This window comes from Rhinoderma darwinii, chromosome 1 (genome assembly GCF_050947455.1).
Source record: "Rhinoderma darwinii isolate aRhiDar2 chromosome 1, aRhiDar2.hap1, whole genome shotgun sequence".
NCBI classification, from domain to species: Eukaryota; Metazoa; Chordata; class Amphibia; order Anura; family Rhinodermatidae; genus Rhinoderma; species Rhinoderma darwinii.
The window spans coordinates 45010434-45034361 of NC_134687.1; the positions used below are offsets into that span (position 1 = coordinate 45010434).

General features: G+C 40.4%; 1 protein-coding gene across 1 annotated transcript in view; it reads right to left on the reverse strand.

The window, feature by feature from the left end:
• Window positions 1–11489: 11489 nt before the first annotated feature.
• BOD1L1 (biorientation of chromosomes in cell division 1 like 1) overlaps window positions 11490–23928 on the reverse strand; it is a 43919-nt gene continuing 31480 nt past the window's right edge. The window contains exons 17-22 of the mRNA XM_075858209.1: window positions 21004–21043; window positions 20417–20457; window positions 20259–20340; window positions 19130–19268; window positions 18881–19009; window positions 11490–11930 (exon numbers count right to left, since the gene is read on the reverse strand). Of these exons, the coding sequence (XP_075714324.1) occupies window positions 11810–11930; window positions 18881–19009; window positions 19130–19268; window positions 20259–20340; window positions 20417–20457; window positions 21004–21043 (552 nt within the window). The 3' untranslated portion in view covers window positions 11490–11809. The remainder of the gene's footprint in view (window positions 11931–18880; window positions 19010–19129; window positions 19269–20258; window positions 20341–20416; window positions 20458–21003; window positions 21044–23928) is intronic.

Genomic DNA, 23928 nt, shown 5'->3' on the forward strand with positions numbered 1-23928 from the left:
GACACGGGGTTTTTGAAAATGTATGTGCCCCCACCGTTATACTGTTTATTGGTTTGCAGTAATTAATGTTATCAGAGATAATATTTTCTGTTTTATTGAATAACTAACTACAATTGTTTTATTTTTGATTTCACACATGAATTATGTCATTGTAAAGATCAAATGTTTGTCAGGAAAAAGTCATTTTTGTTTCAGGCTGTTGTACATTACAAGGGGTTAAATTAGTGTTATGTTGAGATGTAGTTTTGAACTCTGCTACATCACTCTCGCAGAGTCCACAAAGGGGGGAAGGGTGAAGGAACTGATTAGGTACAATTTTGGTTTATGTGTAAGAGACCATCCCCCTCCAGCAAAGTTACACAGGAGGCGATGTGACATCACTCACACGAGTCTTTATGGATTTAGATGAGGGAGAAGGCAAAACAAAACTTGTATATTACTGCTATTCTAACTCAAGTACAACCTAAGCATTTGTCAACTGCAAGACATTTGAGATTAACCTGTGCACTCCTTCTCCCTGAGCAGGTCACACTCCATAGCTGTACTACATTGAACGCAGCTACCTTACTGCCTTTGGAGCAAGGGGGAGAAGACGTAGGTAAAGTATGGTCACAATTTTTGCCTGAAACTGATGAACATGATTGTATGGCCCTTATGGCCCAGGAAACAGTGGGGTTTGCACATGTAAAAGATACCCCACTCCAAAACCCAGACTCTTTGTGGATGGTTCAAGGTATTGTGTAGAAGGATCTTTTCTTACAGGATATGCAGTAACCACCGAAGATGTAGTCCTAGAAGCAGCCTCCTTACCAGCGTCCCGCTCAGCACAAGAAGCGGAGCTTAAGGCCCTGGCAGCAGCATGCCAACATGCAGAAGGAAAGACAGCAAATATATACACTGACTCTCGATATGCTTTTGGGATTGCACACGATTATGGCCCCATATGGAGGGCAAGACAATTTTTGACCTCTGCAGGTACACCTGAAAAGAATGCAGACTTTGTAAAATACTTGATGGAGACCCTGATGTTACCCACAGAAGTAGCAGTAGTAAAAATTAAAGCTCACACTAAGGTGAGTTCACCAGAGACAAAAGGGGAAATGCCCTGGCAGACGAAGCAGCAAAAGCAAGCAGCACAGAAGCTACCCGTGTTAGCAGCCGTATGTCAGATAAAAGATCCAGAGGAAACAAGACCAGCTGTAAGCCCGGAACTACTGCAAAAACTTCAAGGACAAGCAACAAAAGAAGAAAAAGACAAGTGGACGGCCCAAGGAGCAACGCTACGAAAAGATGGCCTCTGGCAATGCAAGAATAAACTGTGCCTGCCTAAGACAATGTTCCCAATGATGGCCCAAATAACACATGGAGCGACTCACCAATCAAAAACGGCAATGATGGACTTGGTAAACAAGGTGTGGTATGCTCCAGGGTTTAGTGTGATGGCCAGCAGTTTTACACAAGGATGCATGATCTGTGCAACACATAATATTGGAAGAACTGTAAAAGTACCACAGAAGCACACACCCAGACCTATATATCCGTTCCAGAGACTGCAGATAGACTATATTCAATTACCAAAAGTCGGTACCTATGAGTATGTGCTTGTTTGTATTGATCTCTTTTCAGGATGGCCAGAAGCTTTTCCAGTAACCAAAGCTACAGCCGTAGCCACAGCAAAGAAACTGATCAACGAGGTGGTGTGCAGATATGGAGTTCCAGAGGTGATCGAGAGCGACAGAGGAACTCATTTTACGGGTGAAATCATGAACTATGTGTTGTCAGCTCTAGGCATAAGTCAAGCCCTACATACACCATACCATCCACAAAGTAGTGGGAAGGTTGAGAGACTAAATGGGACTCTCAAATTGAAAATCCAAAAAGCAATGGTAGAAAACGGGAAACCATGGACCGAGTGTCTACCATTAGCCTTGTTCTCAGTAAGATACACGCCCACAAAAAGAACAGGTCTCAGCCCATATGAGATCTTATTTGGGTCGGCTCCCAGATTAGGATGTTATTTTCCACAGGTGCTCCAAATGCAGTATGGTAGACTAACAGATTATGTATCAACGCTGAACAAACAATTGACCAAGGTGCATGCACAAGTCTTTGCTTCCATTCCAGGTCCTGATTCAGTTGACGTATAAGCTAGAACCAGGAGATTGGGTCGTTGTCAAAAGACACGTGAGGAAGAGCCTTGAGCCAAGGTTTGATGGTCCTTTTCAAGTCCTACTCGTTACAAGCACCTCAGTGAAGCTCGAAGGAAAGGCAAGCTGGATTCACGCCAGTCATTGTAAAAAGGTTCTTCAGACAGAAGAATGAAGATCTTTGCGGTTGTTGCGGCGGTTGTTGCGTGTGCTCTTATACAAAAAGGCAGAACTGCTACTCCTGTACACGTAATCAGTACAGAATCACTGGAACAGTTCAGGACAGTGTGGGCGAATGCCACAGTGGATAGAAAGCAGGGTAACTACACCTGTAAGGCCAATGACCCGTGTTATACTACAAATGTGACTACAACCGAAGGGACTTGGAAAAAAGGACCACATGGAGGGACTGTGTACCTTCACATAGACAAAACAGCCAACATTAGCATACAAGAAGAGACGGCTGTGGTTTTGTTGTTATGAACCAGATTTACAGTATCTATAGAAATATACAACCAGTAAAAATAGAAATGAAATGATAAATAAGATTTATGAAAGATGCAACAAGGAGAGGCTCAACTCTACGATTGTAATAAAAGAAACTGATGGGATGATATTATGTATGAATAATAGCGAAATAAGAAATAGAATATATTTTGTATTCTTGATAACAATTTTAAGAGATAGTTTTAAGCCACATATAACAGTACAAAGTCTGGAAAGAATCGCACACACTTGTAAGAGCGCTGTAACCCAACAGCAGAAAGAGAATGTACACTTCAATATTTCCTTCCCTGAATCCCCCAGCTGTCATAGACAAAAAAGAGAATGGCATGACCCGCTATTAGGAGGGGTAGGAACGGGATTAGGAGTATTGAATGGTATACAGTTAGAAACAGTTATGAACAAATGAAACTCAGTGGGAGATGACACATCTACTGCATTAAGGATAGGTGCCTCATGGTTACCTACTACCTTTCACTTACAGCAAAAAGGGTTAACTATAGATGAACTGTTTCTAAATGTTTTTAATGAAAGTATGCTAACCGAATATAGAACATTACAGAATGTATCAACTTTTGTAAATTGGACAGTATGTACGCTTAAAACGATGTGGCAACAAGAACAGATGAATAATTGTAAGAATAAATTGTTTAGTAGTCATGTTAGGCAATGGACAGACATTCTGCCCGTAGGAGAGAGAAATGATACATGGTTATTGTTACAGCCTGAGTATACTGAGTGTACACCTAAATGGTGTGCAGGAAGACTAATAGCATTTCATGTGAAAAATCCTACTCTATTATGCAAATTTATTGTTATGCCAAAGGTAATGATTGATCCGGTGACATTATTAGGACAATATTGGATGCCAGAAATGAAAGGAACACACATAGATTCTCAAAATAAGACAAGGAATATAGATTTGTGCCAATTAACAGAGCATGGATATGTATGTAATGAACAGTCAGGGATATATGAACCCTGTCTAATGCAGCACCAGGATAATGTATGCGCACTCACTATAATCCCAGAAGCTAACCTACAGGTATATATTGAAGTAGGTCCACAGCATGTATGTTTAATAACTAACGACAAGCAGACCCTTAGCCAGTTTAATCTCATAGGACCATTTTCAGGATGTCTATACAATGTGACGCATTTGACTTGGGGGAACCAAACTATAGTGTTCCTGCCTACTTTAGAAGAAATAATGTCCACTGTATGGGTACCTGAACCTTTGCCCTATGGAAATTTTAGTTTGCCACTGGAAGAGTTAAAACAAGTGTTACAAAAGTCTAAAGACGTAAAGAAATTGATAGCAGCCCATAATGTAACTCTAAGTAAAGTGAAAGTATTGGCTACAATAGCAGCTAAGGAAGTAATAAATTTATCGTCAGCAATAAAAGATGCCAGTGCCCATCACTGGTATGACATATTTACAGGATTTTCCCCCACTGCCACTAAGATACTGCATGTGTTATTCCAACCCTTGATATGTTTCATAATATTGTTTATATTGCTTACATGTTTCAATTGTTATACATTTTGCAAAATAAGGGAAGCATTCAAACAGAGGCCTATACATTATGATGAAAGAGTGTTGTGAGATTACCCCACCTACATACCTGTGTGAATCAAGTGAAGAAATGGATCGAAGCCTTGCTATCAGGAGATAGAAGTAGCATTGGAATTTAGGTGTTGGTAAAATCACAAAAGGAGGGATTGTTATGGAATAAATATATGTATAATGTATCTGGGGCCCCAAGGAGTGAAATGTTATAGAGGAGAACATGTGTTACAATAGAATGGGTATTTTAGAAAGGGTAAGAGAGGAAATAGTTTGCAGCTGCTCTGCTGTCTCTTGAAATTGCGAACAGATGGCAGTCAATCACTTGACCAACCCCCCTAAGCATAAAAGGGAATACCTTGTGTTCCACCAATGGGTTTTATTGAATATACAGATGACTCATATGTTATGGAATGTTTTTGTTGTGATGCTATAAAAGCGACCACTATGGTTAAATAAAGTCAGAAGTATTTTGCCTTGAGAAACGTCTCAGTGTATCTGTTACTTCTCCGAGCAGCTCGCCCCCCCCCCCACCTGATTTGAACCTGCATGGAGATCAAGGCGTAACGTGACCTCAAATTGCGATCACATTATCTTCATTGAAAAAAACTGTGCTTTTCTTTCAAAAATAAGGAAATTTCTAAGTGACCCTAAACTTTTGAACGGTAGTGTACCTGTGCTTGGTCCAAAAGATCCTTTGGTTCTGTGCAATACTTAATTCTATACTAAGATCTTAGCAAATGTAAAATCCAATCACAAGTGTGAATGAAATCTAACACTCGATGCTATAAGGGTATGTTCACACGATGAGAGGCATTTACGTGTGAAAAGACAGACTGTTAACAGCTGCCTCGTTTCACACGTAAATGCTCCTCGCATTTTGCGAGCCGTCTGAGACGCTCGTAAATCTTGAGCTGTGCTTCATTGAGTTCAATGAAGAACAGCTCAAATTACGTGGCAAAGAAGTGTCCTGCACTTCTTTGCCGAGGCAGTCCATTTACGCGTCGTCGTTTGACAGCTGTCAAACGACGACGCGTAAATGACAGGTCGTCTGCACAGTACGTCGGCAAACCCATTCAAATGAATGGGCAGATGTTTGCCGACGTATTGTAGCCCTATTTTCAGGCGTAAAACGAGGCATAATACGCCTCGTTTACGCCTAACTCTATATAGTCGGGACTGACTTGTTGTTCGACCTATGATCCAAAGAAATTACCTTGAAAATTTGTGAGGGGTGCAATGATTTCTTGGCACTGAAGTTAATAAATTTAATCTTATTGTTTTGTACCAGTCCTTACTCATATATAAATGTATACCTCTATATATATTATTCACGATAACTCTGATTGATGTATCACTTTATGTATTTATGGAAATTATTGCAGAACCTGGCCAGGTAACTTGTATTGCTTCTTATTGTAAACTGTTGGTAAAAGTATTACAAGGGTTTTTTTTATGAAAAAATTCCTTTCTTATACATATAGAAATTAAACTAATTCAGAGAAAATGAAAATAAATAAAATATAAATATATTTTTCTATACCTAAAGAGTGCCTTGAATATTTCCGGATCTTGTTTCTTTCTTTTTTTGAGACTGTATATAAACCCTGGGAGTAGGTGGAGGGGCATTAAGTTCGGACACTATCTGGGTGGATAGGCAGGCGCTCCATGACTCAACCAAGGTATGGAGAGTCTGGAAATGTCACCTAAGACCTAAGCAAAACACCTGGTCCAATAAGGTGTCACATGACCTAAAATAATCACATAATTTTTCTTTAGTAAAATGTATTACTTTTTACATCCACCCTGGCTGGTCTAAGTATGAATGCAGTCAAAAGTATGAATGAAAACAGAAAAGCACCAAGTGCTTTTCTGTTTACAAACATACAGAGTGTCATAATGATGGCGGCTGCGCGAAAAGGACGCAGCTGCGCACCATATGATCATGACAGACGGAACTGTTAAGTGCCTTTTGTGCACAAAAAACGCCGCGTTTTTTGCGTGCGCAAAACGCACATGCTCGTGTGAATACGGCCTTACACTGACAGGCAATAATACACCGCAATACAGAAGTATTGCAGTGTATTATAAAAGTGATCAGAAGATCGCATAGTGAAGTCCCCTAGTGGGACTAAAAATAAAGTTATCAAAAAGTTTAATAAAGTTAATAAAGAAAAATCCCAAATAAAAAAAAACTAAAAAAAAACACTTTTTCCCTTATAAAATACTTTAATATGGAAAAACAAAACCAAAAAATTATACAATTTGGTATCGCAGCGCCCGTAACTACCCCACCTATAAAGCGATTACGTTATTTAAGCCGCACGGTGAACGCCGTAAAAAATAAAATAAAAAAACAACGCCAGAATTGCTGGTTTCTGTTCATCCTGCCTTAAAAAATTTGGAGAAAAAGTGATCAAAAAGTCACATGTACTCCAAAATGGTACCAATTAAAAACTAGAAGTCGGCCCACAAAAAACAATCCCTCATACAGCTGCATCGGCATAAAAATAAAACAATTATGGCTCTTAAAACATGGCGACACAAAAACAAATCATTTTGAAAAAAAACGTGTTTTTACTGTGTAAAATTAGTAAAACAAATACAAAATCTATACAAATTTGGTATCGCCACAATCGTAATGACTCATTGACTAAAGTTTTCATGTTAGTATGTTAGTTATACCACAGTTAACCGCGTTAATCTAAGACAAAATTTATGTTTTGTTTTATTTTCCATTACCCCCCCAAAAAAGTTAATAGAAGTTAATCAATAAAATATATGTACCCCAAAATGGTGCTATTAATAAATACAACTTGTCCCACAAAAAACAAGACCTTATACAGCTATGTCGACGCAAAAATAAAAAAAAGTTATAGCTCTTGGAATGAGACGATGGAAAAAAAAAAATAAAATAAAAAAAATGCTTGGTCATTAAGGTTTAAAATAGGCTGGTCACTAAGGAGTTAAGAACCTCATTGATAGCGTGCCAAGGCGCGTAAGTGTATGTATTTCGGAGCATAGCGCTCATACTCGATACTGAATAAATCAAGATGTTTTGAATATTTTGTTTCCAATTTTATATAAATTTGCATATCATTAACATGTCTATCCATCCTGTGACTTCCAGAATTCCAAACCGTTTTCGGCTTCGTGTTGCAATTTGAATGTTGAGGAGTGTATTAAAACTCTAGCTTCTTAGATAACCTCCAGGCTGGCAGATATTGAAACCCAAGCTAGTTACTTACTCCTATCACTTCTATCTCCTGAATTACACTTCCAATCTTCTGTTTTTCCCCAACCTAAACCCCCAAAAACAAAACCCTCACTAGTATATCACACTATAGATGGTTAGTAAGAGAAACGAGAGGGGAAAGGTTCTCGGACTAATCGTCTACCTGAGAAAAAGGACCCTCTGGGTGACAGAGAAAATTGCCCCATAAGAGCGGATATGGCTGACAGGAAGTAGCTGCCAGGGAGCTTCTTCTTGCCCTGTAAACGCAGGCCTTTTACATGGGTGTAATACAGGTGATTTTTTTGTGCCTGTATGACCGACTCAACACCTGGATCTCCTGTGGTAAATCAGAAGATGATGGTAGACTTAACTGAAGTTCTCAAGAATAGCAGGGGGTCCGAGTGTTGCGTAATAAACACCTGAAGAACAGTTAAACTTACATAGTAAAGCCCTGAAAAGTTACTGTAGATAATATTGTCATTTTGGTCTGGACGTACGCTTCAAACAATCTAGCATTTTGGGTTTCATTCAACATCAACACTTAAATTTCAAATAAATAAGTATTTCAGAGTAACTCTGTTTGGAACCAGTCTATAATATAAAAAAAAAAAAAGAAAAAAATTCTTAAGGAATAATTTTTCACAAACTATCAACTGTACAAAAAAAAACCCCCAGAAAGGTCCAACATACAAGTTAGAAATAATACATGTGGAAGTTGCAACGTTGAGGGTATGTTCACACGGCTGTAAAACTGTTTTCAAGTGAAAATCGCCTCTACTTTTCAGCCGTGTTTTTTTTTTATACATCAAGCGTTTTATTAATGTATTTTTTACGGCCACTTTTGGAACCGTTTTTCTATTGAGACAATGAAAAACGTCTCAAGAAGGGACATGCACTTTTTTACACGCCATGGGAACGAACCGCCATTTTTCCCATTGAAATCAATGGGCAGATGTTTGGAGGCGTTCAGCCTCTGTATTTTTAGCCGTTTGTCGGGGCGCTTACACCCCAAAAAACAGCTGATAATAGGCCGTATGAACATAGCCTAATCATTACATTTGGCAAGTTGCCTATTAAGGGGGTTTTCTTAGTTGTAAGAGGTTGATAGAATGGTAGGAATCTCACCACTGGGACCGAAAAATCACCATAATAATAATAATAAATTAAAAAAACTGGTACTCCACCTATGTATCTTTATTTACAGAACTAGCACTGCTATGGTCAAGACACTGTGTCTGGTATTGGAGCTACTCCCCATTTATTTGAAAGCGGGGTTAAGCCACAATACCAGACACAGCTCATGGAAACCAGGGTGCTGGGTAAAAGCATGAAGGGGGAAGTGGCACTCCAACAAGATCCTTTCCTTTTCATGATCATTGGTGGTCCCAGCAGGCAGACATCCACCAATCACACATTGATGGCATCCCTTTGGCCTTAGGAACTGAAATCAATGTTACACCTTGGAAATTCTCTTTAAAGAGGCTCTGTCACCACATTATAAGTGTCCTGTCTCCTATATAAGGAGATCGGCGCTGTAATGTAGGTGACAGCAGTGCTTTTTATTTAAAAAAAAAAACAAAACTATTTTTACCACTATGAGCGATTTTAGATTTATGCTAATGAGTTGCTTAATGGGCGTGTTTTTACTTTCGACCAAGTGGGCATTGTACAGAGGAGTGTATGATGCTGACCAATCAGCCTCATGCACTCCTCTCCATTCATTTACACAGCAGCATCGCGTTCTTACTAGAACACGATGTGCTGCCACATACACACACATTAACGTTAATCAAGTGTCCTGATAATGAATATACATGACTTCCAGCCTGGACGTCATGTGTATTCAAAATCCTGACACTTCTGAATCTTTTCTGTGAGATTTCCAGCAAGGGAAACGAAATCTCGTTTAGATCGTAATCTCGCGAGATTACGCGTGGCTTGCTGGAATCTCACAGAAAAGATTCAGTAGTGTCAGGATTCTGAATACACATGACGTCCAGGCTGGAGGTAATGTATATTCATTATCAGGACACTTGATTAACGTTAATGTGTGTGTATGTGGCAGCACATCGTGTTCTAGTAAGAACGCGATGCTGTGTAAATGAATGGAGAGAAGTGCATGACGTTGATTGGTCACTGATTGGTCAGCGTCATACACTCCTCTGTACAATGCCCACTTGGTCGAAAGTAAAAACACGCCCACTTGGGCATTAAGAAACTCATTAGCATAAAGCTAAAAATCACTAATAAAGTGGTTTAAAATAGATCGTTTTTCTAAATATAAAGCATTACTGTCACCTACATTACAGCGCTCATCTCCTTATGTAGGAGATAGGGCACATATAATGTGGTGACAGAGCCTCTTTAAAACCCCCAAAAAATAAAAACCTGAAAATGAGTAACTTCCGCGAAAACTATGCTCATCTGAAAGCAATAGATTTACAGATAACATATACTAGTGAACAAACTGTGCAGGTAAAAATTGGAGCGCAAAAAACAAAGTTTACAAAATTCAAAGTAAATAAAGGAATAAGAAGCACCCAAAGTTTCAGCAAAAGCAGATTTGGTTGTATTGGTTCCTTGATGTTCAAAAATATCTAACCACTAATAAAAAAAACCCTCTTAAATATTTCAGTAAACGCAGTATTTGTACAATGAAGATGAAAATGTAGATGATCTGCTTGAAGATACAATTATGCGGAACGGCAACTCTTCTTAAAAACACAAGATTTTAAGGAATTTGCAATGAGATTACTGACCAATTAAATAAATGAGGTTCCCCATGATCGGATCTAAGCTTCAAAGGTGTCATTTATACATCAAAATTTTTGGGGTCCACGAGCTGGCACTCCATTAATGTCTTAAATGAGAAGGTCCCAGCACACACATTTACAGTTCTCACTTCTAGGCTTTTTGAACTAGAGTCGCTTTCAGTACATAGAGGACTTCATGACCAATGCATTATAGACAAACGTTGGAGTCCGAGGTCTAAGACCCCACCATGTGATATCTTGATCGCATTACGATCATGGTGGAAGCTTTTTTTAGATAGGCTGAGCTACAAATACCAGAGAGACAGCCTATGGACAAGCGTGGCACGGTTTCTGCAACGAAGCAGCCACGTTTGTTGGACTGATCATCAATCCAAAATGGTCATTTCAGTATCTTTAGTCTACAAGTACAATTAGGTCAATACCATACCTTAGGCTGGGTTCACACTGAGTTTTTTTTGCAGGAGGAAAATCTGCCTGAAATTTCCGTTTGGAGGCAGATTTTCGCTGCGTTTTTCGCCCGCGGACATTGAGCGCTGCAGGCAAAAACGTAGCGAAATAAGCTTTCTCTGCCTCCCATTAATGTCAATGACAATGCCAATTAATGCCGAAGATAGGGCATGTCCCTTTTTCCCGCGAGCTAGTTTTTCCGCTCGCGGGAAAAAAAACCGCTTCCACCTCCCATTGAAATCAATGGGAGGCATTTTCAGAATTTTTTTGGCGCGTTTTCGGACGCGGTTTCCACGTCAAAAAACTGTCAAAACTAGATGGTCACTTTAAGGGGGGAGTTCACACAAAGTTTAAATAAGGAATAGACACAGGTCAGATGTTTGCATTGGGTGTGAGTTTGGGCCACAAAGAACTAGAACACAAGGACCCTGGCTCTCTTCTGAACGGCTTTTTAGCTGGACAATTCGAGCTGAAAACTGAAAACGCAAGGTGCTAAAAAGTGGTGGAAGCGCTTTAAGAAATAGATGGAGATCCCATCCTTAAGTGGAATTAGAAATAAGGGACCGTTTTTTTGCCAGAAACAGCGCCGCTCCATGTGTTATATCCGGTATTACAGCTCAGCCCTATTTATTTGATTTTTTTCAGGACAACCATTAATACAATGAAAAATTCTGCATGTTCCTACGATGTGAGAAATTTGTTGAAGCCAGTAGGTAACTTTACAGCTGATGTATGATATAGCTCTATCTTTGTATTTTTTACACCACAGGTATGGTGATGGTATATGAAATAATGCTAGACAGGCAAGAGAGAGGTGAATTAAGAAAGAGAAATGATCTATTTATAATCTTTCAACCCATATGTTACATATTTATACAATATATTGCAGGAACACGGAGGGGGGACTTGTCATAACTTTATGACTTCAGTCCATAAGTCCAAATATCAATGAGGCCTCTACATACAACTAAACAAAATATGAAAAAACGTGTGCCCCATAAGCGGATGCCAATCTTGTATATTAATTTACATTTTTAAGCACCTTTTCAACAATGTTTGAACAGAGTAAAACAAATTTTTTTACACAGTGTATTAAATTAGAATACAATAATACAAAAACATGAACTTTATACAGTTATTGGCGCTTTATTCTTTTTGCTGCGGTCTCATCTGACGTGTGTTGACCTCGTGTCCTTGGTGTTGATGGGCTGGCTTCTCTCCTTCTCTTTGTTCCACTTGCTTGCGGTGTGGTGGACCTGACAGTTAGAAATAAGAGTTTAGAAAAAGTTCCATATATATTTTGCATTAGACGGAGGGCTATTTGTACCAATGTCTCACAGCTTTGACACCAGAGTGGCCCATTATATCCAAGACACCATCGGCAAACGTCCTTGGTGAATCAAGTGATTGAATATCTTTCATAGATACTGGCAAATAGGAGACAATATTAATGCCCAATCGAATACAAATTAGCCAATGACCTTTTGTGAAAGGGAGCCTGGGATAAAGAATCGGAGAAGGATATCTGCCATGTTGGATTGGGCTAATAAGGAAATTAGAACAGTAAATGCAGAAAATGGCGTTTGATAATGTACCCAGGTTCTGGCTCTTTAACCCCTTAACAATATTTGATGTAAATGTACGTCATAGTCTATAGGGGGTGTTGAGTAAGGAGCGGGCTCGCAGGCTCAACCCACTCCATATGCCGCTGGTGTCAGCCGTGTATTACAGTGGTCACCTTGCACTAACAGCTGGAATCAAAAAGCACCCGGATGTTACACCAGTTAGATGATGCGGTCAATAGCAACAGCGGCATCTAAACAGTTAGAGGTGGTGGGGGGTGCCCTCTCGGTCACGCGATCAACCCCCCCTCCCCGCACAGTGATTGCGGGGTACCGATGGTTGCCATGGCAGCCTGGGGACCCAATAAAGGCCTCAGGTCTGTCATCTTGGTGCTCCTAACGATTGCTTGCTCGAGTCACCTAGTGACACAAATTGTACAAAAAAAATAAAAATATTAAAACTTCAAAACAACCTCCCTTGTCCCATTTTGCTCCTTAACCAGTTAGTGACCAGCCTATTTTAGGCCTTAACCCCTTAACGACCAGGCCTATTTTGGCAATCTTTTTATTTTTCTCATCTTCACATTCCAAGATTTATAACTTATTTTTCCATCAACATAGGCATATGAGGGCTTGTTTTTTGCGGGACGAGTTGTGTTTTTCAATGGCACAATTTTTTGGTGCATATATTATATTGATTAACTTTCATTAACTTTTTGGGGGGAAGGGAATTTAAAAAAAACGCTATTCCTGCATGGTTTTTCGCGTTTTAAATTTACGCCGTTCACTATGTGGCATAAATACCATGTTACCTTCTATGGGTCGGTACGATTACAACGATACCACATATGTTTAGGGTTTTATTACGTTTGCGCAATAAAAAAAAACTTTTAAAGCAAAAATACATTTTTGCATAACCGCATTTCAAGAGCCATAACTACCGTATTTTCCGGATTATAAGGCGCACCGGATTATAAGGCGCACTTTCTATGAGCGCCGTATAAGCAATCTTGTTTCATATATAAGGCGCACTGGATTATAAGGCGCAGCACATTACCGTTAAATAAACCATTGCTCAGACTGCAAGTCAAAATTTATTACACTTTTTAACAATAACTTGCAACTGGTTCAGCTGTAATTGCAAATCAAAACGTTTACCGTACTTTTTCAGTTCATTCCTCCACCAGAAATCCATCAAATCCGTCATCTTCAGTGTCGGAGTTGAACAGTTGGGCGATTTCGGCATCAAGCATGGGGTCCTCCTCTTCATTATCCGAGTCGGTCTCGTTGCTGCTGCTAGGCTCTTCAGTGGTGATTCCAGCCTTCCTGAAAGCTCGGATGACACTGGAGACTGATACATTCTTCCAGGCATCCACGATCCACTGGCACATAGTGGCATAACTCGCACGGCGTTGCCTCCCTGTGTTGGTGAATGTGTGGTCACCTTCTGTCATCCAATGCTCCCATGCAGCTCGCAATTTAACTTTAAATGACCTGTTGATGCTGATATCTAGCGGCTGGAGCTCTTTGGTTAATCCACCAGGGATGACAGCAAGCTCCGAATTAGTTTTCTTCACTTGGGCTTTGACAGTATCGGTCACGTGGGCGCGCATCGAGTCACAGACCAATAGGGATGGGGATTTGTGAAAAAAGCCACCCGGTCTCTTGACGTAGACCTCCCTCAGCCACTCACTCATCTTCTCCTCATCCATCCAGCCCTTTGGGTTAGCCTTAATGATGACACCAGCAGGAAAATTTTCTTTAGGCAAAGTCTTCCTCTTGAAAATTACCATGGGTGGTAGTTTCTGGCCATTAGCCTGACAAGCGAGAACTACAGTGAAAGATGACTTCTCATTTCCTGTGGTACGTATAGATATCGTACTGGTCCCTGTTTTCTCAACAGTACGGTTTACGGGGATATCGAAAGTGAGGGGAACCTCATCCATGTTAATAATGTGTTCTGGCTGGATATTCTTTTCATTTATCTTGGTTATGCAGTAGGTGCGGAAAATGGCCAGCTTCTCTTCATAATCCTTTGGTAATTGCTGGCACACAGTAGTTCTGGTGCGAATGGAGAGATGACGCCTTTTCATGAAACGAAAGCACCATGAAGGACCTCCTCGAAAGTCCTTGATCTCCATGTCACGTGCTAAAGCAGTGGCTTTGAGTCGAATAGAGACAGTGGAGACGCTTCTACCTGCGTTTCTCTGTTCCATAACCCACTGTTCTATTTTGTCCTCCAACTGTGGCCACCTTGCTTTGTTTCCTCGGAAACTCAGTTTGGTCTTCTTTACTTGGCGGAGGGCATCTTCTTGTTTTCTCCACTTACGCACCATGGATTCATTAATGTTGAATTCTCTTGCAGCTGCCCTATTTCCATGCTCTACTGCATAACTTATAGCTTTAAGCTTGAAACCTGCATCATAAGCATGTCTCTTAACAGGAGGCATTTTTTGGGGTAGTGGGTATAGTTAACGCTAAAGCACAGATATATTGCAAGGATCCTGCGCACAGAGCTGTAAGTATCACTCAGTGTGGCTCCTGACTACGGTGGCCGTAATGCTCAATCCATTTATGGATACTGTAAAAACCCAAGTGAAGAATAAATTCATAGGCGCACGGGGGGGGGAGGAGCATGGTGTGTGCTGTGGTATGCCGCCGCCGACCCCTGCCGCCCACGATAGAGGTAAAGGATCCTGTATGAACCCCTCTCTTTACTGTCGGTTTCATATATAAGGCGCACCGGATTATAAGGCGCACTTTCTATTTCTGAGAAATTCTCAGCATTTTATGTGCGCCTTATAGTCCGGAAAATACGGTATATTAATTTTCTGTTGATACCGCCATATGAGGGCTTGTTTTTTGAGGGACAAGGTGTAGTTTTCATCGTTACTATTTTGGGGTGCATGGGACTTGACTTATTATATTTTTTGCTGGGGGAATGCAGAAAAAAAGTGATTTTGACGTTGTTTTTAACGGGTTTTTTGTACGACGTTCACTATACAGTTGAATTAATGTGTTAACTTTATTATTTGTGTTATGATTTCAGCGATACCATATATGTGTACTTTTCATGTTTGTTTTTTACATTTTTAATAAATAAAACCACTTTTTATGGGAAAAAATGGATTTTATTTTTACTGCTCACGATTTTTTTTATATATTTAAAAAAAACTTTGACTGTTAATTTTTTTTTAAGTCCCACTAGGGGACTTCACCATGCGATCTTCTGATCGCAGATATAATGCTTTGGTATACGTAGTTTTACACCGACAGGCAATAATGCTTTGGCATACTGACAGGCAATCTATTAGGACATGCCTCCAGCACGGCCTAAGGGCTTGTTTACACAAGCGTGTTATTCGTCCGTGCAACATGCGTGATTTTCACGCGTGTCGTACGGACCTATAATAGTCTATGGGGCCGTGCAGACAGTCCGTGAATTTTGTGCAACGTGAGTCAGTTGCAAAAAACTCACGACCTGTTCTATATTTGTGCGCTGTACGCGCATCACGCACCCATTGAAGTCAATGGGTGCGTGAAAATCACGCAATGCCACACGGAAGCACTTCCGTGTGACGCGCGTGATTCGCGCAACAGCAGTGAAAAGGATGAAGCACCACGTGCTTTTCTGTTTACAAACATCCAAACTGAGTGTCATAATGATGGCGGCTGCGCGAAGGGCACGCAGCCGCGCATCATACGCTGCTGACACACGGAGCGGTTAAGTGCCTTTTACGCACGCAAAACGCCACGTTTTTTGCGTGCGCAAAACACAGGCCTCGTTTACACGAGCGTGTAATAGGCATTCAGCCAGGGCAGGCCTGGGGGTCTTTGTTAGACACCCGGCTGCCATGGCAACCCATTGGTGGCCGGAGATCGCATTCGCGTGCCGCCAATGGGTGACATTTAATGGGTTAAACGGCTGAGGTTGAAGGTTTCTTCAATTGCGGCAGTTGCAGCGGGAGCCCGGCCGTCAGTCATAGCCGGCCTCCCGCGGGCACAGCTTCTGTGCCCGCACGATCTCCATCACGTACATGCACATGGGAATGCGCGAACAGGCTGCATTCCTCGACGTGCATGTACGTGAAAATGCGGGAAGGGGTTAATGACCTCTACATTTTACGTTTCTTCATCAGTTCATTCAAAGAGCTATAACTTTTTTATTTTTGTGTCGATAAAGCTGTAAAAAGTCTTGTTTTTTTGCGGGACAAGTTGTATTTTTTAATAGCACCATTTTGGGGTACATATAATTTATTGATTAACTTCTATCAACTGTTTTTATGGGGGGGGGACCCAGCAATTTTACCTCACTTTTTTGCGTCCTAAATGTACGTCGTTTACCGTGTGGTATTAATAACACAATAATTTAATTTAGCGGGTTGTTGCGATTGCAACAATACAAAATTTATATAGACTTTGTATGTTTTACTACTTTTTACACAGTAAAAACACTTTTTTTTTTTTTAAATTATATGTTTTTGTCTCTCCATATTTCAAGAGCCATGACTTGTAGTTTTTATTGGTACCATTTTGGAGTAGATGCGACTTTGATCACTTTTTATCACATTTTTTTTTGTCGTTACGGATGTGGCGATACCGAATCTGCAACTTTTTTTCTTTTAATAATAAAAGCATTTTGTAAAGGGAAAAAGTGGGTTTTTATTTTTTTTCCCCACTTATTTTTAATTTAACTTTATTCAACTTTTTTACTCGTCCCACTAGGGGACTTCACTTAGCGATCATCCGATTGCTTTTAGAATACACTGCAATACTTTTGTATTGCAGTGTATTAGTGCCTGTCCGTGTAAAACAGACCGGCATCTGCTTGGCCATGCCTCTGGCATGGCCTAGCAGGCATAACTAGTGGCAGACCTGGGGGCTTTTATTAGGCCCGTCAGCTGCCATAGAAGAGAACGACACCCTGCGATCTTATCGCAGGATGCCGGTGGGGTGAGAGAGGGAGCTCCCTCCCTCCCTCTCTCCAAAACCACTCAGATGCAGCGATCACTATTGAGCGCCACATCTGATGGGTTAAACTGGCGAGATCGATACGGATATCGATCTTACCCATTCGAGCAGGGCTGCTCCCATCCCTCAGCTACTGGATGTAGCTGAGAGCAGGGAGATTTAACAGCTCCCTGCTCGGTTTATTTATTCCAATGCAACGCCGTGGAGAGGCGTATGCATCGGAATAAAGCCCATTAGTGGCCGCCGTGAAAAAAGTGTATTGGCGGTCACTAACGAGTTAAGTAATGTTAAAAAAAGAAATAAAAAAAAAAAGAAATTAAAAACCCCATATAATTGGTATTGCAGTGTAACAGTAGAACTATTACCATATAACATTTAACCCGCAGGTTGAACGCTTTAAAAAACAAAACACAAAAACGCCAGAATTACTGTTTTTTGGTCACCTTAGCTTTCCCCCAAAAAATTCAAACAAAAAGTCCTCATAAAGTCATATGTACTCCAAAAAGGTACCAATAAAATCTACAGCTCGCCCCATAAAAACAAACCCTCACACCGGTCCATCAACCAAAAAGTAAATTAGTTATGGGTCTCAGAATATGGCGACACAAAACTTTTTTTTTCAACTGATTTTTTTGTGTGTAAAAGTAGTAAATCCTACAAATAACTATAACATTTAGTATCATCGTGATATTATTTACCCACAGAATAAAGTTATGAAGCAGTTTTTACCGCACAAAACCCCCAAAAAAAACAATTGGGATTTTTTTTTTTTTTATTCTACCCACAAAGAATTGTTTTTCAGTCAATTTTATGGTACAATAAATGGTGCCTTTAAAAACTACAGCTTGTCCTGAATACGGCTAAAGTCGACAGAAAAATATAAAAAGTTATGATTTTTGGAAGGTGGGGAGGAATGAAACTAAAATAAAAAAATGGCATCAGCGGCAAGGGGTTAAGGCCCTTGCCAAAATAGATGATCAACGGTAATATTCCTAAAGTGCAAGTCTAGGTAAATAAAAGGGGATAAGGCAGGAATGCCTTAAAAAAATGCCGGAAAAAGTAAAGTGTATATTAAATAGACATTCCTTCCAGCCAGGACCTGATGTCTATTCACAATCCCGACACTTCGCTAACGTTTGTGTGGTACTTACAGCAGCGCAAGCGTAATCTCGCGAGATGACGCTGTAAATTTCATTTACAGAGTGATCTCGCGAGATTACGCTTTGCTGTGCTGTAAGTGCCACACAAAAGTTATCGAATTCTCGGGATTGTGAATAGACATCAGGTCCTGGCTGGAAGGAATGTCTATTCATGGTCTAAACACTTCAGTAACGTAAATGTGTAACTAAGTGACTGCTCATAGTGATCTAGCAAGTTCACTATGCGCTGATTAAATTAATGGAGAGAAGTGTATGACGCCGATTGGTCACTGATTGGTCAGCGTCATACACTCCTCTCCACAACGCCCACTTGGTCAAAAGTAAAAATACGCCCAGTTGTCCATGAAGAAACTCATTAGCATAAAGCTAAAATAGGTCATAACTTGGTGAAAATAGATCGTTTTTCTAAATAAAAAGCACTGCTGTCACCTACATTACAGCGCCCATCTCGTTATGTAGTAGATAGGGCACTTATAATGTGGTGACAGAATCTCTTTAAATTAAGACACTCACCGATTCTTTGTTGTTTTGCCAGTCTTTGATTCTGGTGATCCAACTTTGCGCCGTCTCTCTGCTGGGGAAGATTTCTCAGGACTGCTTAACTTGGATGCTGCTCGAGTTGTTGGCTTGTGTGGCAGTTTTCTAAATTGCAGATATAGGTTTTATATGATCAGTTTATGACATTCAATAAGTCCTGGCAACAAGTACATAACATCCAAAGGGCATCATGACAAGTGTCATGAAGAAATGCATCTTTGTTACCTCTGTGCTTCTAGACGGGACGCTGCTCGAGTTGTGGCTCCTCGATGATCGTCTTCCTCATCTTCACTATCCTCATCTTCTCCACTCTCACCTTGATCCTCCTCAATACATTCGGACTTCTTACGCTTTGCTTCTGGTTCTGAACATTATGCAGCGACAATGTAAATATATTTTACGTTACTTTATAAGGAAATACTAATTACCATTGTTGAGAACTGCAAGATCCAGTAAATCAGCCCAGGTCTGAAAGTTTTACAACCCAGCTGGCCTAACTATACAATATAGTAAAGGGGTTTTACAGGACTTAAACATTGATGGCTGGTCCTTAGGATTGTTGATCACTGTTTAATCAGTGGCAGCTCCACCCCCTGGGATCCCCGTCGATTAGCAGAATGCAAGGGCCGTGGCACCTTAATTGTTTACATAGGCACAGCGGCCCATCCCCTTCATTTTGCTGATCGACCCCCACCGAGCAAACATTGATGGCTTAGCCTATGGAAGGGGCCATTAATGCATGGAAATCACCATTAAGGGGGGGGGGGGGGGGGTTAGAGTAAAACACCAAGCCATTTTCATAAATGCCAATAATTTCATATAGAGTGGCTGAACATTTGAGGCCTCTGTGTATGGGAATAGGTCCCCTCATTCTAATGATTGCAGCTTTTTGTAAGGTCATTGTAACAGCTTTGTAAAGACAAACTGAACCTCAAGTCTTCTTAAAAAAAAAAAAGAGATGGAAAAATTGTGTGTAGTGTTGTAGGTGTAATTATTAATTGTACAGTCTATACATAGGGGTTCCAATTTCCCCTAGGATAAAGGGGTCACAGCCCCTTTTGCATTTTCTCTGTATAGTGCCACTACCAACCAGACAACGACCAGAGAACTGCAACACAGCCGACTTCAAGTAAATGGAGTTGCAGTACTATGAACAGCACCGGGTGAGGAAGGAGCGCTGTGCAAAGAAAATAAACACTGAAGGGTCTGCTGTTCTTTACAAGCACTGTGCCCTCTTTGTTCCAGTGAAATTGGGGGACCCACCAGTCATCTCCCACTCATCAATAAGTTATGGCATATCTTAGCAATATACTATAACATAATACGGGATATTAAAAGAACTTTGATCTCATACCTGTCTCAGAAGGACTTCGTGAACGTTTCCTAGGCCTTCCTCTCCTGGGCACAGCCACTGGCGTTCTGTCTGAACTTCTCTCCTGAAACATGACAGCACATTAGATTTCATGCCCATCAGCATTATTTTGTCAATGGTTTCATGTGTTCGTGACGTACCTCAGATGTTTTCAGCTCAGTCTCATTCTTGACAGACAAATCTAACGGAAAAAAAAAAAAATTGGTCTACTTAAGAACAATCATCATAAGCAGAAGGATAGATATTTTGGCTCGTGTGCAGCTGCTTGACCATAAAAATCAACCCAGAAAGCACCAGTTCTTATTTTATCGGGGAGCAGGTCAGTTGCCACTTATGTGCTTGGTGCTCTGCAGTCCTATTCTTTAAGCCTGTGTGGCCTATGAAGTTGATCTGTTGATTGACATTTCTACGCACACATAAAAGTTGTACTTGACATGGGCAGAGAAAAACTATTATGCTGTAGAGGTGGCATCCCATGGCAGTGCCACAATGATTGTCTCCGAGCTCCTCCATATGACACATTCTACTGATAATAGTCTTCTATGGAGGTTGCAGGGCTTTCCTCAAGCCTATTTACAAGGGGGTGTCCACATACTTTCTGGCGTGCGCTGTACCAAATACGTGCTGTGATCCTTCTGCATTAGGGATGGTCATCGCAAGCCAAAGTAAGAGGATTATCTAAGGTTTTAAAAAGTTTCTGGTTTATACGTTTTCCTAGGTTACTTACCTTTATTCCCTTTGCCATTATCCTCAGATTTATGTTTTTCCTGAGCAAAAAAAAAAAAACATGAAATGAGGAAAACGATAAAAAAAAATAAAATAAAAAAGTTAATACATAACAGAAAACAAAAAAAAAAAAAAAACGTGCAGGTTTCTGTGTGTTTTTCCACTGCTATTTTTTTTTCGTTAAATATTGCAGATGATAGTAAATGGGATGTGGTGAAGAGCGAGGTGGTTTTAGGGCATGGTTCATTTTTTATTTAAACTGCAGAAAGCCCCATTTTTTGGGGCATTAATGTGGCATTTATCCTTCTAATGGTTCCAATAAGAGAAAAGCATATTATAAAAAAAAATTTAGGTGGAAAATGTAGACCATGTCAATCGTAACACGGCATTTAAATTGTTAGAATCAGGGGGGGGGGCACACCCACAAACGCGCCAGCCCCCCTCAATGGCGCAATCGGACGTTTACAGTGGTTGTTATGGCATCCTGGGGGCCTAATAAAAGCCCCCAGGTCTGCCATCTTTGTACTCCTTTGAAGCCCTACCTCCGGCAGGGCTTCAAAGAAGGCTGTCAGAATCACGATATATTGCAACACATCAGTATTGCAGTATATCATGCAAGCGATCGCTGCTTCAAGTCTCCTAGGGGGACTAGTAAAAAAAAACCAAAAAAAAAAAAAACACTTAAATAAATTTTTTTATAAAAAAATCTTTTTTTTTTAGCAGTTTTATTTTTTTTTTAAAATAAAAAATGGTAAAACATAAAAACAAAACAACTAAATTTGGTATTGCCGTAATTGTATCAACCTGTAGAATAAGGTGAATATGTCGTTTTTACAGCGGGGACCGATCGCTGTGTCCCCGCTGATTAACCCCTTAAAAGCCGTGTTCAATAGTGATCACTGCTTTTTAGGGGTTGAGCTACAATCGCCAGCCTGCTACACGATGGCGGCTGGCGATGGTAACGATGACAACCGGACACCAAACAATGGCGTCCGGATATGCCATCGACGGAAGCCTAGTGGGTCCTGACGAAGTCACACTATGCTTGCTGTCAGTGAGTAGCTGACAGTTCTAATACACTGCACTACGCATGTAGTGCAATGTATTAGAATAGCGATCAGGGCCTCCTGCCCTCAAGTCCCCTAGTGGGACAAAGTAATAAAGTTAAAAAAAAGTTAAAAAAAGTTGTGTAAAAATAAGAAAATAAAAGTTTTAAAAGTAATAAAAGTAAAAATCCCCCCTTTTTCCCTTATCAGTCCTTTATGATTAATAAAAATATATAAACAAACAAATAAACTATACATAATTGGTATCGCCGCGTCCGTAACGGCCTGAACTACAAAATTATTTCGTTATTTATCACGCGCGGTGAACGCCGTAAAAGAAAATAATAAACCGTACCACAATCACAATTGTTTGGTCACTTCACCTCCCAAAAAATGGAATAAAAAGAGATCAAAAAGTCGCGTGTACCGAAAAATGGTATTGATGGAAACTAAAGTTCGTTACACAAAAAATAAGTCCTCGCACGGCTTTATTGATGGAAAAATAAAAACGTTCTGGCTCTTAGAATAAGGTAACACAAAAAGTGAATGATTGTTTACAAAACGTATTTTATTGTGCAAACGACATAAGACATAAAAAAAACTATAAACATCTGGTATCGCCGTAATCGTATCGCCCCGCAGAATAAAGTGAATATGTCATTTATAGCGCACGGTGAACGCTGTAAAAAAAATAGAATAAAAAACAATAGTAGAATTGCGTTTTTTTTAGTCACCACGCCACCTAAAAATAGAATAAAAACTGATCAAAAAGTCGCATGCGCCCCAAGAAAACTACAATGGATTCCTCAAGGGCTCTAGTTTCCAAAATGGGGTCACTTTTGGGGGTTTTCCACTGTTTTGGCACCACAAGACCTCTTCAAACCAGACATGGTGCCTAATAAAAAAAAAAGGCCTCAAAATCCACTAGGTGCTCCTTTGCTTCGGAGGCCGGCGCTTCAGTCCATTACCGCACTAGGGCCACATGTGGGATATTTCTAAAAACTGCAGAATCTGGGCAATAAGTATTAAGTTGCGTTTCTCTGGTAAAACCTTTTGTGTTATAAAAAAAATGGTATAAAGAGGATTTTCTGACAAAAAAAAAAAATGTAAATTTCACCTCTACTTTGCTCTAAATTCCTGTGAAACACCTAAAGGGTTCATAAACTTTCTAAATGCTGTTGTGAATACTTTGAGGGGTCTAGTTTCTAAAATGGGGTGTTTGATAGGGGTTTCTAATATATGGGCCCCTCAAAGCAACTTCAGAACTGAACTGGAACCTAAAAAAATAAATAAATTAGGCAATACTTCGCTTCTTACATTATACTGATAATGAGCAGTGCCCACCCCGAGATGACCCCAGTTTTGACCGTTTGTATAAACGGAGACCCCTATTAGACTGTTCCAGTGCCCGGTTTTCCCAAGCATTCACCCCCGAGAAGTGTATTTCTATTGATGAGTCCCTGGTACATTTTAAAGGGAGGGTTCAATTCCGCGAGTACCTGCCGGGTAAGAGGGCAAGGTATGGCGTGAAGATGTATAAGCTGTGCGAGAGAACATCCGGGTATACCTACAGATTTAGGATATATGAAGGGAAGGACACCAGTGATCAGCCCCCAGAATGCCCCCCCCTTACTGGGAGTTAATGCAAAAATTGTGTGGGATTTGGTGCACCCACTGCTGGACCAGGGTTACCACCTCTACCTGGATAATTTTTATACCAGCGTCCCACTCTTCAACTGCCTCGCTTCCAGTCCTGCGGCATGCGGCACTGCTAGAAGAAATCTGAGAGGCCTCCCTAAGACTCTGCTTGGGCAAACAAGAAGGGGTGAGAGCAGGGCACATTCTAGCAGCAACATATTGTGTGTCAAGTACAAGACAAG